This window comes from Mustela erminea, chromosome 5, assembly GCF_009829155.1.
Source record: "Mustela erminea isolate mMusErm1 chromosome 5, mMusErm1.Pri, whole genome shotgun sequence".
In the NCBI taxonomy this organism is placed as follows: domain Eukaryota; kingdom Metazoa; phylum Chordata; class Mammalia; order Carnivora; family Mustelidae; genus Mustela; species Mustela erminea.
The window spans coordinates 88,218,010-88,235,724 of record NC_045618.1 but is presented as its reverse complement, the minus strand read 5'-3'; the positions used below and the strand labels follow the sequence as shown (position 1 = coordinate 88,235,724).

At 42.8% G+C, this 17,715-nt stretch overlaps 1 protein-coding gene across 3 annotated transcripts; it reads right to left on the bottom strand.

Moving 5' to 3' along the window:
• Nucleotides 1–12,567: 12,567 nt before the first annotated feature.
• Nucleotides 12,568–17,440, bottom strand: SSTR1 (somatostatin receptor 1). Of its 3 annotated transcripts, none has more exons than XM_032344084.1 (2): nucleotides 16,952–17,440; nucleotides 12,568–16,112 (listed from the first exon to the last, which is right to left on the bottom strand). In XM_032344084.1, the coding sequence occupies exon 2, from the start codon at nucleotides 16,043–16,045 to the stop codon at nucleotides 14,978–14,980; it is 1,068 nt and encodes a 355-aa protein (XP_032199975.1). In that variant the 5' UTR covers nucleotides 16,046–16,112; nucleotides 16,952–17,440; the 3' UTR covers nucleotides 12,568–14,977. The 3 variants fall into 3 exon arrangements, with proteins under 3 accessions (XP_032199975.1, XP_032199976.1, XP_032199974.1); XM_032344085.1 differs by having other exon boundaries at nucleotides 16,966–17,440; XM_032344083.1 differs by lacking the exon at nucleotides 16,952–17,440 and having other exon boundaries at nucleotides 12,568–14,648; nucleotides 14,905–16,462.
• Nucleotides 17,441–17,715: the final 275 nt, after the last annotated feature.

Below are 17,715 nucleotides of genomic sequence, written 5' to 3'. Positions count from 1 at the left end.
CAAGTCAATTTTAGTTACTCAGAAACACTATCTCATATCACTTTGTTTTATCTTCACTATAGCTCTTAATATATTTATGTTTATGTGTCTGTTGACTGTCTCACCCCATTAGAATAAGAATTCCTGTTCTTGCCTTGTTGGATCTGAATTGTCTTGCTCAAGGTTGTAGGTAATTAAAATATTTCTTGTGTTAGTGAGAAAATTAACATTGATTTGCACAGTGACAACAATCATTTTTTCACTATCAACTATACCTTCATTCCATTTCCATGTTTGTCAAGATATTTGATGCCATATAGATGAAAATTTCTCCACCTAGCCACAAAATAAGATTGATTTTCTTTTTAATTTAAACTCAAAGAAGGTCTAGAATTCAATAAAGTTTTAGAAACCGCTGCATTTACTTTAATCTCTGTTTTCAAATACTAGCCTAGGAACTGTAATAATAGTAATCCTTTATATGTCAAGATCCACTCTTTTTTTTCTTTTCTTTTCAAATTTTTATTTAAATGTTAGTTAACATATATAGCAATATTAGTTTCAGAAGTAGAATTTAATGATTCATCACTTACATATAGTCAAATCATAGACAAATACACCACAAGAATAATTTTATCTACCTCAGATTAAAACTTTAATGTTAAGATTTAAACTTAAATATATTAAGATTTATTTAAATATAATTTTAAATTATTTTCTGTGGCATTGTTTCATGCAAAGAGATTATTATGTATTCATTTTTTCCTTAAGTTATGATAATGTTTTATTTGTAACTTTGATTAGTCATTTTCTTTAATTCTGGACACTGATGTGGAAAATAAATTCTGGAAACAGGAATCTTGAAAATATGGGTAAAATTTTAATTTAGTTATTTATCAACAAAAGAGAAAATCAACTAAAAAAATCTGTCAATCATCAGGTATACGGTTCCTAAAATTTAGAGAAAAAAAATTTTTTTTGAGAAAGAGAGAGAGAGAGAGCAAGTGTGTGAAGGTGGTGCGTGTAGAAGACGAGGAGAGAAAAAATCCCAAGCAGGCTCCATGCCTGACTGAGGGTCGGTCCGATTTCACCGCCCGGATATCATGATCTAAACCAAAATCAAGAGTTGGATGCTTGGGATACCTGGGTGGCTCCGTCAGTTAACCATCTGCCTTCAGCTTGGACCCCAGGGTCTTAGGATCCAGTCCTCGATGGAGTTCCTCGCTTGGAGAGGAGCCTGCTTCTCCCTCGGCCTTCTGCTCTCCCTACTTGTGCTCACTCTCTCTGTCTCTCTGACAAATAAGTTAAAAAAAAAAAAAAAAAAAGAGTTGACACTTAACTGACTGTGCCACCCATGTGCCCTTGAACAATTTTTTATGGTATCTTAAAGACTCATGTGCCCTTATAAAAATCAGGTGCTATAAATACTTTGTTTAACAAATATAACAACACTGGGTACTGCCAATTACCTCTCTTAATATGTGAAACAAATGTAAATTTTTTAACATCTTCCTATTTTTATGCCAAAAAGTTGTTGACTTAGACTATTTGTACAATACTGTACTATACTGTACTAACAGGACAAATGAAATTTTATCCTGAAGAATAAAGGCTGGGCTTTCCTAACCCATATGAATGATGACTCACTCTAGTTTCATAAAAAGACAAATCCCAAGGAAAAGAAAAACACATTTTTAAAGACCTTTTTCTCATAACACTTCTGTTGTACAAAATATTATTAACCAATATTACTTGTCTGGGGATGTTAATCTATATATAGGGCATTACATCAGTGAAGAAACAATATGAATATAATCATTTCAAGCAATGTATTTTAAGAACCCACAATTGCAAACCTGCTATCTAAAATTTGTCATTTTTGTAAAAGAAATAAATCATTTTGGTGGACAAACAATTGAATCAAAGATGTAGAACTAGGCTATTTGTAGTCATGTTGTCGTGAATATTTGATTTTAAAGAATATTATTTGAGTCTTTAACTTAGTAGACATACTATTAAAACATGTTTTCTAACTCAAAACTAACCTTCAAGTGGTGATGAAATCTGATAGAAAATAGGAATAAATAGGTGTGACTTTTGTTTAAAAAATTATTCCCTGTACTAAGCAACTTTATTATATATTACTAAAGATTCTGAGAAATAAATTAAATGAAATTGGCTTTTTAAGCTGTGATTTTCTTTCTCTAATACTTTTTACCTCCCCTCCAAAAAAAGTTTAAATTATCCTATTGCTAGAGAGTTCTTTGCAAAATGTGTTGTTACTTCACATTATTGACCAATCTTTATTTTTCTAGTTTTATGCAGCTTATGGGAAACTAATGAAGTACTATATTTATCTGAATTATTCCTGGATGTTGAGCTGTCATCCTCTAATACCCAGGCTAAAAACTGGTCCAATGCATTAAATGTAGATCCTACACTCTCCTTTTATAGTCATGTCTGTCATATGATTTTTTTTTTTCCAATTCATTAGTCCTTCTTTTCATTCTCTTTATCATGGCCTTAAATACCCAGTGAGACTCTAGGATCTCTCATTGAATGCTAATAACTCACTCCTTTGAAGCCACTTCAACTACAGTCGCACAGCCAGGAGGTCATAATAAGGATGACGGAGGTAACAGTAGTCACTGCCATTACCACCATTCCCATTGCTCCCAATCCCAATTTCTTCAGGCCTCAGCATACTCTCCATTTCCTATAATGGTCAATGAACTAAAATATTCAAGAAACAAAGTCTGCTTTTGCCAATGATCTCAAAGCTCTTTGGAAATTGACTTTTATATTGCATGTGCTGATCACATGAGCTAAATAGAAAAGGCTGCAGAGGAAGAGGTTAAGGTTATGCATGTTATACACTCCTTTTTAATTGGGATAATTGGTGGAGCATGAACCAAGACCCAAAAGAGTATTAGAGGATATAGAAAGGAAACCTTCAGAAATTTCCGTATGTGCAAAGTCTGGTTGTTTCCCCTGAAGAGATGTGTCTGCAGGAAGAATATCAAAGAGAAAGAATATCAAAACAAAGATTTTCCAATGCCCTTGAAAATGATACCAGTAAGAGAGGGGCTGGCAACAATACCATTGTAGTTGGGAGATTTACAGAAGGCCTCTGAAGAGCTATTGGGGTGAATGGCAATTCTGATTATAGTGTGGTGGAATTTAAGGGGCCAAAAAGGACACCAGACTGAGAAAGAAAAACATCACCTCTACAACCATAGACTCCTCACAGCCCCCACAATCCCTTCGCTAGGAAGGCAGTACTTTCCTTTGTGGAGTCTTTTTCATCTATAGTGGAGGCTCCCCACATACCAGTTAGTAAAACCATTGGTGTCAGAATCCTTTGGAAACTTATTTCCAAATGATGTCTTAGGCTTTATTTTCAAAAGTTTCTTAAGCTGTGCATTAGGGATCCTAGGTTTTGTTTTTTTAAAGATTGTATTTATTTATTTATTGGACAGGGAGAGACAGTGAGAGTGGGGAGGGGGAACCAAGCAGGGAGCACGATGTGGGGCTCAATCCCAGGACCCTGGGATCATGACCTGAACCAAAGGCAGAACTTTTAATGACTGAGCCACCCAGGTGCCCCAGAATCCTAGGTTTTTAAAAACCTTCCCAGATGTGTTTAATGTGCAGCAAGGTTAGAGAGCCATTGTAATTATCTGTCATTAAAAAGCCAACCCACCAGTGGCACCTGGGTGGCTCAGTCAGTTAAGTATCTGACTTGATTTCAGCTTGTGTCATGATCTCAGGATGGTGGGATGGAGCCTCCTGTCTGGTGTCTCGCTCAGCGGGAAGTCTGCTTGGAATTCTCTCTTTCTCTCTCTCCCTGTGCTCCTCACCCCATCATGTGCTCTCTCATGTGTGCTCTTTCCGTCTCTAAAAAAAAAAAAAAAAAAAAAAGCAAAAAACAAAACAAAAAAACCCCAACACACTTCTGATTAAGGAATTCATAATTAAAGTCATTAAGTACCTGTACTTAGAAAAATTCGTTGAGATATGAAAGTCATGCTCATGTGGAGAACACTCCAGAAGCCCACAGGTAGGGAGAGAGCTACTCAAGAGGTAAGCAATGCCCCCAATACCAAAAATCAATGACTTCAAAGCTTTGCTTTGTTTTAGTAAATCCATCAAATTTAATGTAACGATATTTTGTTGAGTACTAGAAAACTCATCGTGTGCCAACTATTTTGAATACTTTACAAATGTTAACTTATTTAACCTTCAGAACAATCTCATGATGTAGGTACTAGTATTTCCCCAACTTTATAGATAAGGATATTATAGTTAAGGTGAAGATATGAAGTCATTTCCTGAGGTCACAGAGCTATTAAGTCACTGAGCTCCACAGTTACTGCGCCTAATGACTGTGTACCTTTCAGATGATGAGGTAGGCACTGAGAAATAAAAAACAAATGGCCCTTAGGGAATTTGTAGACTGGTGGAAAACAACTGGGAAGCCCCGACATCTGTGCTCTAGGAAGAGAGAGTGTGAATGGGGTCTTGCCTAAGCAAATCCTCGTTGACTTTATATCCAGTTGCTCATTGCCGCTCACCATCTTTGCAAGGACCCATCATTGGCTTGTCAAATGCTTCCCTTCCCCTTCGTCTCCTCAGTGCTTTTGTTGGACAAATGATAGGAAAAAATGAGTATGTACTCAATTTAGAATGGAGTCCATTTTATTTCATTTTGAAATGGGACGTAACAGGATATCAGTTGTGATGATTCTAGAGATTCTTACTTTGGGGAAGATACTGCCATAGAAAAGGATTAACTCTCAGAGGAATAAATGCAGTCATTAGTTCTATTCTTATAGAGTCATCCTTGGTTTGCAAATGGGATGAGAAATGCAGCTGCAGGTGAGACAGCACTCATTTCAAAGAAATACTTGGCAGACCTCAGATTTTAAGTGTCCACAGCTGTTTGAAGTTGTGCTTTACATATTTACCTCTTTGTTTTACACGCTACTCCTGTTGCTCGTAGATTCAATGAGATAATTTATAAAAAGAATTTATAAGAAAATAATTTGTTTATAATTTTATAATATCAGCTTTCAATATTTGGGAAGGTTTTTTTAATTTGCTCATCATTTCTTAACTAGACTTTATTCACTTGAATAATTCAGTGGATTCTATTTAATTGCTATCCTGATAAATGATACGGCCAATTAATTGAAAAGAATACCAGATTTTAAAAAATTAGGTTAATGTGTTTCAGTTACTTTACACTATTATTATAGCATAACACCTTACTAGTTGAAGTAGAGAGGTAAAAGGAACTCAACTTCTCTCTAATGCCCTAAAAGCTATTTACAGTAGTTTATGGAATTGAACTAATGTTACTCATTCAGAATTTTGCCTTTTTAAACTTCAGAGTTTTGTCCTATTCTAATGGCCATTAAAGTTGTAGTAACTAATATTATTTTAATATTTCTTAATCATTTAATTCCTAATAATTGGGACATATTTACTATATCTTCATAAGTGAAAAAGAAACTCTGCTTTTCAGTGTTCTTAAACTTTCACTATCTCTGATAGTTATGTTAACAAAAAGGATTATTAAAGTGTGTAAAATATGCTAAAAGGACTTACATGTCACTTTGCTAACATGGAAATTATTCTTCCTGTCATTTTTCAGTTAAATATGAGGCATAAGGGTGCCTGTGTGGCTCAGTTGGTAAAGCCAACCCCTTTTGCTTTCAGCCCAGGTCATGGTCTTAGGTCATAAGATCAAGCCCCATGTCAGTTCAGCAGGGAGCCTGCTTAAGATTCTCTCTCCTTCACCCTGTGACCCTCGCCCTCTACCTCACACACTCTTTCTAAAAACAAACAAACAAACAAAAAAACAAACAAAAACGAAACAAAGAGTGCAAGACATAAGTGGATAAGTGGCCCAGGCCCATAGTGACATAGCCAGTGGTTTCTAAAGCCAGGATTCTTTTTTTTTTTTTTTTAAGTTTTTTTTTTTTTTTAAGATTTTATTTATTTGACAGACAGAGGTCACAAGTGGGCAAAGAGGCAGGCAGAGAGAGAGGGAGAAGCAGGCTCCCCGCCATGCAGAGAGCCTGATGTGGGGCCCGATTCCAAGACCCTGAGATCATGACCTGAACTGAAGGCAGAGGCTTAACCCACTGAGCCACCCAGGTGCCTCCAAAGCCAGGATTCTTAACCATGCATTCAGATTCCTGACCCCACCTACTGGATCACTCTGTTACCATGTCTCTCTCTTTAGAGGAAGAGCATGTATGGGAGGCCTCGTATGTACACAATGATGTTCTTGACATGGATACACTTGGCTTGGAGGTGAAACTGGTGTTTTTTGTAGGCAATCAGATTGACTCTGTGGAAAATAGTATAGCTCCTTTAGTATTTGCCAATAATTTATTTGATTATTCTCCCTGAGGTAAGACCTCTACTCATTAGTAGAGTGGTACATTTTGACATTTTGGCTTTGGTCACTGTGATTTGTAAAACTGCAGGTAACAGTCAGACTTTTCCCATTTCTATGTAGTTGATGGAATGGACTCTGTGTGGCAGTTAAAAGGACTTCAACTGGTATGATAGAAAGATCATGGTTCTTGGAGTCATTAGGCTTGATTTTTAGTCCCGGTTCTTCTAACTACCTGCTTCAACATGCTGGGCAATTCTCTCTTCTCTCTCCCTCTCCCCACTCCCCTTTCTCTCCCCCTCACTCCCGCCCCTTGCCTGTAGGAGAAATAAAGATTTCTAGTTCACAGGAATCTTGGGGAAGACCAAACGAGGTGGCATATAAAGCACCTAGCAAATGTGTCACTTACAAAGTAGGTACTGAATAAATGTTACTTCTCTTTCCTTCCCCTGCCTGCCCTGCTGCTATCTTTTAAACTCTGGTTACTGACAGTTTTATATAACTGCTGTGAAATCTGAGGGGAGATGCAGCTGTCATTCTAATTCATGGGACTTGGTTATCTTCACAATGGTATCTTGGGCCCTAAATATGTGGCACAAATATATTTGTGAGCCACACTAAAACAGAAGGAAATTCATTTGGATTTTATTTTACTAATCATTGGCACCTATCCTGGTTGTGGTGGGTTTGCTTCTGTTACCTAAAACTGTATTTATAGCAAACTTTTCCCCCAAGTGCTGATAATAAGATATAATTTCAGAGCTGGCTCAACCAAATCTCCGTGTATCACTTCATGCTTTATTCATTTAGGTTTCTAATCTCAAAGCTGTTTTCAATATGTTTAACTGTAAGCTGTGTATCATAGTAAAATGTCTGTGTCACCTGATTTTAAAATATGCATAAATGGTGTCATTTGCCTTATAGGAATGTACTATATTGTTATTAATCTAATTCTCATTTTAAAGATGTGGAGTCTGATGCTGAAGTCATTTGGAAACTATCAGTTATATCTGTGAGATGTTTTGAATTTCCCAAATAAGTGACTATATTCTTTATCGTAGAAAAAATATATGAATGAAAATATATCTTGTGCCAGTTTCATATGTGCTTACATTTGAAGAAATGAAGCAAAGTTTTGCATATTTAAAGTTACTCTAATACCATCCACTTAAATATATGACTAGAAGCAGAAGCATTTTAAAACATGAATCACTTTAATTCTCTTTCTCTTAAAGATATACCAACAATGATTAATAATAATAATATAATCTGTCATTTATTGAGGTATCTATATCAATCTGTTTGGTTCCCAGATCTGTGCTGGGTGGTTTTTAATTTTATTTTTGCCGTGTAATATACCTTTCCTCATCTACTGAGGGTAATTGCATCTCATTCTTTCTTTTGGGATCCACCCTCCTAACCCTCCCATTTCTGGGTGGAGTTGACCCTCTCAGCTCCAAGCGTTAAGTATATAGCCCAGATCTAGCCAAAAACACTCCTCAGACCTTGCTAATGGCTTCAGTGGTAGATCCTGTCAGGGTCCCAAATTCCATTTTACTTAACTTACAAGCTAATAAGATAGTCTATTGCTTCACAATCTATTGTTTCATGGATGACAGCAGAAGACGCAGAATTTCTGGGTCAGAGACAAGAGTTTATTACTCGTGGTGCAGCCAGTAAGCATCATGATTTGCATGAGTTCCTTTTGTTTCTGATTCTCATGGAGCTGAAACCATATGAGCCCATCTGGACACCGTGTGCCAGTGGGCTTGTGTCACAGCTGAGGAACAATGATGGTGGGGAAACCGCCACTTCAGAGCAAGCAATAATCAAGACTTCCGTGTTCTTGAAAGAGACTTTATCTGATTGCTCACCATTCTTGCTACAAACACCACCTTGAGAAAGAATCCAGGAGAAGTGTGGTCAGGGCCTTTATTCTTGGGCAGACTCAGCAACATAGATGGAGGAGATGGACAGTGAGAGACACGGAGTGGTGTCTCACAACCGATAAACTATCTCAAACAGTCCAATTGGAGAGAATCATTTTTACTCTTTCCTTTGAAATTGGAGCCTGGAAAAATATCATGTTTCATTCTCTGCAGCTGTCTTGTAATCACAAAGGAATGGCCTATCTGGCAATGGAGTCAACATGGCAAAAGTCAGAGATGAGAAAAGAAAACAAAACAAAAAAAATGTCTTACTGAGTTATGGATAAAGCACACCCTGAAGCTAGATCTTTCTACTTCCAGAACTTTCAGTTATGTGAGCTAGTAAGTTTTCGTTCATTCACAACTTAAAGAGTCCTAATGGATTGGGCCCTTGACCATGCACTGTCTCATCACAACCTTCAAAAGGAGGTATTATTATCTGATCTTATAAGTGAGCATAACACATATCAGGAAGATTAACTCGCTCAGTATCACACAATTAATAAAGTACAGCTACATCTACTGAGGCCAGTCTCCATGCTCTTCATCCTGAAACCATAGTTCTCAAACTTAAGTGTACTTTAGAAACACTGAGACTCACCCCAGACCTAATGAATCAAAAACTTTAGAGCGGAGCAAAGACAATATGCATTTTTTTTTTTTTTTTAAGTTCTTGGGTGATTTGATGCAGGGTTCATGGACCACTTGTTAAGAAGTATTTCCCTTGGGCAAAAGTGTGCCTTCCAGGATACGGCTGTCTGATGATCTGATACTATATCCTTATTAAAAAGCCTTGCTTCTGGAAGATAACACTTGAAGCCTTGTCAGGGATATAAACTACAAATCAGAGGAAATCCTTTTCTGAGAAGAGCTCTACTGGGAGAAGTGGGAAAATTCAGGAGAAAAGGCTTCTGAGGTGAGGATGGAAGGGTTAGGGAATGGGAACGTAAAAGGCTAGGGGGTCGGACAAAGTTTTGAAGTTCTATTTCACCAGTTATTACCTAAGAAATTCCTTTTTGTCTGAGGTGTGTGTGTGTCTGTTTTAGGTTCAGACCCCACAGAGAGTTTATGTGTGTATAGGGAGACTTGGGAGTCTTTTTGAAAAAAGCATAGAGACATCTGCTTGATTTGCTTATTACAGTGGCTCATTGGACATGAAGGAGAATATTTAATTTAATTATTTACTTGGAATAGACATTTTGCCACTGCTAATAATATTAGCTAGATTAATGAATTGTTCAAGGGTTATAGAGACAAAGACACAGCCAGTCCCAGAATAGTCATGTAAACCACATATGTCATTGTAAAATATTTTCCTGGTTGCCTATCATGTCTTGGATTTTTTTCCTCTCCCTTTTTAAATGTAAATGGACTGCTGTCTTTTGATACTCTAGTGTCTCCACAAACCATCCTCCTCCAAGTGGACTCTGCTCCATCGTAAATCTTTCTGTAGTTTTTTAAAGCTGCGAGTACTCCTGAGGTCTTCGCCCGTAGCTGGTCTGGGCCTGTGGGCAATGAGTAGGGGTGCGGAGTTGAACCCACACGGGGTTAATATGTTAGTTAAACAGCATTCCGCACCTCTCATTCCTTTTTTTTAAACTTCTTATCCACTCAAAACTGCGGATTTGAATCACACTGGTTTAAAGAAATCTTTTTTTTTTTTTATTAAGAATCTTAAGCTCACTATTATTCCAAAGAATTTTGAGACCATGCCTGTAGTCTTAGTCTTGAAGGAGTGTAATATTTCCAAATATTGACTAGTAAGATTGAGTTTAACATAAGTTTTGAAAATAATTCAGATCATTATCAAAGTGAACATTTTACCAAAGGACATCTATTTTAAATAAAGGCTCCTTTTTAGATGTCGCTACCCAACAGTTTGACAAGCAGGTATTTTGATATTTTAGTTTGCACTGGTTACTTCTCTTCACAGGCCTCCTCAACTTTGTCATCATTGTAGAGACACAGTCCTTTCCTTTAGAGCTGAAATCAGAACCTGGACTATATCTGTTCATCCCTAATACAAATCCTTTCATGAATACACTCGCTATAATAACCTGTCTCTAGATCTTTAACAAAATAGTAAATGATCACTTACAACATTATCTCTGTACCTGCCTTCCTCCAGGGAAACCATGTAACAATGTTGAACCCCTCTGCCTTCTCTTAAAGCCGGCGAACTGAAATGTGCTGAATGAAAAGGAACGTTTCCATCGGAATGTGGGAAAGAGGTTCTCCTTACCTCAAAGATGTAATGGTGTGTAACCAGATAACGGCATAGACTTTGCAATACTTTATTTTCTTAAGAACACACTGTACTAATTATATGAACATCTATCATTTCAGTTGAGTGCCTAACCTCTCTGCTGTGGTACGTTGGAACAAAGAAGGTGAAGAGCAAGATTTACAAAGCAACCCCACTACCAAGGTGTTCTTTGGAAGACTGATAGAAATATGATATCTCTAATATTTATTTAAAATAAGTTGGAAATATATCAGGTGTTTTTGTTTGTTTGTTTGTTTGTTTTTAATGTATCTTCCATAAAATTTTCCAGGAGAACACTTTGCCTTTCTTCTCAGGCCAAAATCATGCATACAGCATTTTGTATAATGGTCAGGGTTAAATTAGATGAAGCATCAGAGATTTTCAACATAATCCTTTTGTGGGGGACATTGTGTGAGAGGATGGCCTGAGGATATTGTGTGAGAGTTCCTCTCCACATCAAGGGCTAAGACAAAAGGACTCCTGTGTTTTTCCTCTTGTGGAAAGGGGGTGGGAAGTGAAGGGAATGGTTAGAAGAAGTGAAATTAGGTAAGGAGAGATGGAAAAGCCCTGAGGCAGAGTCTCAGGAAAATACAGAAGAGAGCTTGAGGGTCACCTTCCCAGAGCCACCCTAGATCACCCTAGTCATGAGCCAAGAGGCTCACCATGGGGCTGCCTGTGGCAGGATGAGATCACTCCTTGGCAGAGGCTGGGGTAACCCCCCAGGCCAATGGAAGACCGAAAGGGCCGCAGCCCACAGAAGCGGAGTATGGCCCTCAGCAAGGTGAGAGGCTGGATCATAGACTCCAGAAGCTGCAGATTTCAACCAACTATAGAAATCAATCATTTCCAGGGAGCAAAGGGCAGAGAGAGCCCCTTTACCAAGGACCCTCCCCCTACCACCAGCATCTTCTCCACTAGAATGCATAAAGCTTCTTCCCAGTCTTCATTGGAAAGCCATTTTAAGGCTGACTAGAGAGGAGGAGGAGGAGGCCAGCTGGGAGACTGTCTAAACTTATTCAAATGAAATTTTGAATTTTTTTCTTAAAACAGCTATTTAAATCATCAACTCAATTAGACATTTGGATATTTATTTATTTTTTTTCTCCCAGCTAGCCAGTTGGAAGGGGCTTGGAGTAATGTTCCGAGTTCAATTTACCATCTTGCTATAGCTTTTAAAAACCATTTAAAAGGACAAAAGTCCAGCTATCCTTAGTTATATTGAGATAATGTTTAGAACTATTAAGTCTAGAGTTACAGGGCATTTGAAATTTTTTGAAACCCCCCCTACCCACCACTCTGATTCTAGAATTACTGCTATTGCCTGCTTGGAAAATGTTGCTTTCTACTTATTTTGCTGTGCAAAGAAAACTGCTCTGAAAAATAAAGTCTGGTTAAAAAAAAAAATCCTCTATTACCTTCTTAAATTCTTCTAGAGATGGAAGTGACTATCACAGAACCAAGCGTAAAACATGACTCTCTTATGTTGAAATCTGATTTTTCTATTTCTTTTGCCTATTTCCTCTGGAACACTTTTAGGAAATCAATCTCTCTCTCTCTCTCTCTCTCTCTTCCCTTTCCCTCCCTCTCCTGTTTTTTTCTCTCCCTAAGTAAGTCAGCAATTACTTAGTTCCCAAAACAAAGGTCTGAGATCATAAATAAGGGTAGACAGTAATTTAGTCTTTGGGAGATTGAAATATCCTCTAGTTAGGTATTCTCTAGTTAGGATATCCTCTAGCTAGGCCGGTACACTGCTTCCCAGTCATATTGACTCAAAGTTGTTTTTCCTCTTTCTCTGAACGAATAGACTTTTCTTTTTTAAAAAACAACTTTAAGTATAATCCCAATTGTGGTAAAATTTCCAAAGGTAATCTGGAACCGTTCTTCTTAAAATCTAAGTGGAACACAAAGCAACTAAGCCCACATGTATGTGTTTTTAACTAATCCCTTGAAACAGTAAAATTCAAATGGCAAAGTCAGACAACTTGCAACAACATAATATATTTGTTTATTTAGTTCATATTACAATGGTAACAGGTTAAGAGCACTAGATTTGTATCCTCTCAAGAGGATAGTGTTTAAGATTTGTGAATTTCATTGTTCTTAACCATTAAAAATCTATTTTCCAAAGGAGTAATAATATATATTATTATCAAGGGACAGATCTAAACTTTATGATGTATAACCAAAGCATATATTTGTTCCTTAGTTTAAACAAAATGTTAGAGACATTTTAACTCTTGGTTACTGCTTTCAGGAAAGCACAATGTTCTTGAAGCAAATATTACACAAAACATCTTTTTCCATGATTTCAACCATTGTGTATCATGTCAATGAGAGAACCTGACAGCCCCAGACAGTATCTCCCCAGGGTTGTAAGACACTCTGGCTTACTTAAACAATCAACCAACAAACATGTATTTAGTGCCTACTATGTACATGCCAGCATACTAAAGCAATACAGGAAATACAAAGAAGTAAAATTATTGGTCCTTGCCCTGCTCAGGCTTCCAATGTAATTGGTAAGGTTAAACACAGACACAAATGACTCTACTTTCAATGTGTTTGAAAGAAGTGACAATGTTAACTAGATTGTCTATCAGAATCGTCTATGCCGGAACCTAGAAGAAGCAGGGACATAAACAGGGACGTTCTAGGCACTGATTACAATTGGTCTGCATCAGATTTCTCAGCTCCAGGCTTGAGTGTCCCTGGAACGCCCATATCTGAAAGTGCTCCAGCCAGCCTCGCATTGTTTCACGGACTCATGACGACCGAGCAAGATAAATAGATGGCATGGGTACAAATATATATATATAAAAATAAAAGCATACATAAGGTGATGTTGAAAGGAATTCAGGACATTCCACTCTGCACGGGAGGGAGGTGGCTGACCCACGTTATCATTTATGTATTTATGTATTTACTATTAAGACAAACAAGAGACTACATAAGAAAAAGTATAAGAGAATCTCCAATTTTCACTGAATACAAGCAAAAATAGAAGGATAAAAAAAGGGGGGGGGCCCAACAAAGAGGACAGGTTTTGAGGGGTCTTTGGGGAGAAAGCCTCCCCCCACTGTCACCTCGATCCCCATCCCCAGTGTCCTGAAGGAAAGGGCCTGGGCTAGGCAAGTAGAGAAAAGCAAAGCAGAGACACCTTTCCAAACATCACAAATAAATAAATAAATAAATATGTTAAACAAGAAAATAACTTATTAGGCACCGCTTGAAAGGCAGCAACCTTCAGGGGCCAGGCAGGCCGCACTATTTAGCCTGCGGGCGGCAGCAGCGCGCTCGGGATTGGCCAAGGCTCAAAAGGCGCCACGGAGGTCCCGGCCGCGGCGCCTGGTCTCCGAGATAAGCCGGAGCAGGAAACCAAGTCTGCTGTTGCTCTCACAGCTGCGCCGCCTGCGGCTTAGGGGAGGGAGCAATCCTCGCGCAGCGGCAGACTCCCAGGCGGCCCCGGGGAAAGTGCGCCCTGCCTTAGGGGGGCAACACAGACCGCCGTCGTCCCGGGAGTGCCCAGCGTTTGGTCTTTGAAATCAAAAGCGCTGGTTGGGAGCCCGAAAAAGGGGTGGTTTCTATTACAACCCTTTCCCCGCCAAACCCTGGAATCTGCTGAAAACTCCTGGGTCGCTTGTTGTCCGTTCCTTTTTGCTCCGGAGCGGGGTTTGGATGGGGACTGCAGAATGCCTGGGGTTCGAAGCGCGGGACCGATTTTACTAAGCACCTGGCTCCGCCCCGGGTGGAGTGCGAGCGGTGAAAGGGTTCTTGGGAGGGCACGACTTCACCCGAGAGTAGGAGAAAAGACCAACTGCCTAGTTCATTCCCGAGTCCTCCTTCAAACAGAACTGAGCCCAGAGAGCGGCGATTCTCCAGACTCCGCTAGGGGCACCAGGCAGAATCTGGCGAGCGGAGGGGCGCGGCAGGGAGGGGCTGAGGGCGAGTCGGGGACTCACCCCGTGGGAAACCCGTGGCGGTAACTGCGGCTCAGCTCAAACAAAAATGACGGCTGGCCGGGCGGAGGGTCAGGCTGAGTTGACGACGTTTATGAGTTCATGATCTGCACCTGCAGGACGGGGCGGAAGGAAAGATCGAAGTTACAGAGTGGGGCGCATAGCGGGGCGCAGAAGTGCAAGCGCAGTGGAGGAGGGAGCGAAAGTAGCAGACGAGGAGAAAGGGGCCAGCAAGCCTTCCCAATTTATAAGCAAAGTGCCCAATTCCACCTTGGTCGCGCGACTTTCCCGGGTCGCTCCGCCCCACTCGCACACAGTGTCTTAGCCCCACTTTGCCCCACCGCACCCAGACGCCTGGGATACTTTCACCTCTAGCACCCGGCCTCCCTTCCTCCTCATTTTCCTCCTCCTGCCTTGCGCAGGGTCCTTGCGCGGCCAAGGCTCAGAGAGTCGTGATCCGAGACGTGCAGGTGCCATTACGGAAGACACCGCCTCCGGACTCGAGGTTCTCCGGCTGGAAGTCCTCCACGCTGTAAGCGCGGCTTTTGAGGGCCGTAGCGTAGTAGTCGACAGGCTCCTCGGCGGCGTTGTCCATCCAGCTGAGGCACAGGATGCGCTGGAAGGAGCGCTTGAAGTTGTCCGAAAGGAAGCCATAGAGGATGGGATTGGCGCAGCTGTTGGCGTAGCCCAGGATGACCGACAGCTGGCTCACCGTGGCGTCGTCCTGCTCCGCAAACACGTTGACCAACTGCACTACATAGAAAGGCATCCAGCAGATGACAAACACCATCACCACCATCATCACCATTAGGGTGATCTTGCGCTCTGAGCGCTTGCGCTGCTGCCAGCCGGCCTTGAGGGCCACCATGCGCATTTTGGCGATGATGAGCACGTAGCACAGGCAGATGGCCCCGACGGGCAGCAGGAAGCCCATGAGAAATGTGTACAACACGAAGCCCACGAGCCAGCGCTGAGCGGGCTCAGGCATGAGCATGTTGCAGGCCACCGTGCCATCACTGTTGGCCGCTGTGCGCGAGAAGACCACAATGGGCAGAATGACAAGCAGCGATAGCACCCAAACGCCCAGATTCACTACCTTGGCCACGGTGGGCCGGCGGTAGCGTGCTGCCTTGATGGGGTGCACTACGGCCACGTACCGGTCCACGCTAAGCACAGTCAGACAGTAGATGCTGGTGAACATGTTGACTGCGTCCACGCTGAGCACGAGGCGGCAGAGCAGCGCGCCGAAGGGCCAGTGGCGAAGCAACGTGGAGGTGACCAGGAATGGCACACTGAGCATGAGCAGCTCATCTGCGATGGCCAGGTTCAGGATGTAGATGTTGGTGGCCGTCTTCATTTTGGCGTAGCGGAGGATCACGTAGATGACCATGGAGTTACCACACAGCCCCACCAGGCACACCACGGAGTAGATGAAAGAGATGAGGATGGCGCTGCCCTGGCCCTCGCTCAAGGTCCCGTTCTGGGACGCATTTCGCCCCGGCTCCTCCATGCCGTCCGCAGCGCCGGCCCCGGGGCCCCTGCTGCCGCCGCCTTCGCCGCAGCTGCCCGGGCTGGGGCTAGGAGAGGAAGGAGAGGAGGCAGTGCCATTGGGGAACATTTCAGCTGCTGGGGGCCGATGGGGCTACTGAGGCTGGGGCGCTCTTCTCGCGCCCCCGCCGCTTGCGCCCTCACTCGGCACCCCGCCCGCCTGCCCGCAGCTCACTGCTGCCGGACACCTGGGGGTGGCACGCAGCGGCTGTGGAGAGCTTGGCTCCGACCGGCGCCGGAGGGGCGCATTGCCCAGCGGCGGCTTGCGCGCAGCCGCTTGCAGCTCCGGGGCGCCTGGGCACTAGCAAGCGTGGAGAGGGGAGGCCAGGAGGCTGGAGCCCCGCGCCGCACAGCCATTAAGTGGCGCGGCTCTGGGCTGGTGAATGATTAATAGACACCACCAGCGCGTCAGCAGCTACGAAAAGGGAGGCGTGGGGGAGAGAAAGAGGGAGGAAGGCGATATAGGTGGCTTACCACCTCTCGCCCAGTTTTTTTTTTTTTCTTTCCCAGTCCTGTGCCCGGATCAACTCCCGCCGCTGCTTCGGGGGTGGGGGGGGGGGTGGGGGTGTCCCCTGCAGTACCCTATACCCATCCTTCAGGGAGAACTGGGGAGTTTCTCCGCCTTCCTGGAGGATGGGTGGGAACCAAAGGTGTAGACTCTGTCCCACCCCAACCGGCTCCTATCCAGTGAAGCAGACCCCGGGCACAGATGTCTGGAGTTCATCTCACTTTCCCTCAGTTGCTGGCCCGTCCTGAGAGACCCCCGACTCCACTCTCATCCAATTGTCTGGGTCCCTGAGCCCCCACCTCCCGCTCCCGCTAGCCCTGCCGGTCCAGACCCGCCGCGGAAGCTCTCGGCCCCCCTTACCCAGGGCGCGCTACCTCCAGACCGACGCGTAGATGGCCCGTGCAAAGTGCCTGTGCGGTCTGGTGGCACGGTGACGTTCTTCTCGCAGTCCAACTCCTTTCTTTCGGCCGGACCCCCGCACAGGCGCCCACGCAGATACTCTTAGAGTCGCTGAAACTGACCCTGAGCCGTGTTAAGAGGAGGAAGGACAAAAAAACGTGCGTTAGGAGATTCTGCGTTACAGCACCGCAGGCAGCTCTTCGCGGGCGGGAGTGATTTAGGGGCCCGAGTAAACCATTGCGAATCTCTTAATAAAGCTTGTAGTGCCCACAGCCCCCTGCGTCTCCCAGAGGAATATAGACTGCAGAAAGGAGGACGCGCGGCTGGGAGCACGCAAGGAGCCCGAGGCTCCCTCCCGAACGTGCCAGGCGCGATATTGGAAATCCATCTAGGTGTTCACTGGGGAAAGATATGGCTGCGCCGCTGGGAAAGGCTCCGCCTGCGTCCCTGCTGTACTTTGTACCCAGGAGAGTTGGCGGGCCCCGGGGGAGGAGAGTGTAAAGGCCTGGGAGAGCAAGGATGCCAACTCCTCTAAACCCAAGTGGAACCCGCCATGCAGGTGACCACACCTGTCACCAACTCCACAAACTGGCAGGAAGACCTTCGGGTCTCTCCGTGATTACTAGAATTTCAGCCTTTTCTGAGGTCCCTGGACGTGTGACCACGTTCTAGTTCAGGTTCCTAAACTTTTAAGAGACAGAAATCCATGCAGGCACGCCTAAAGC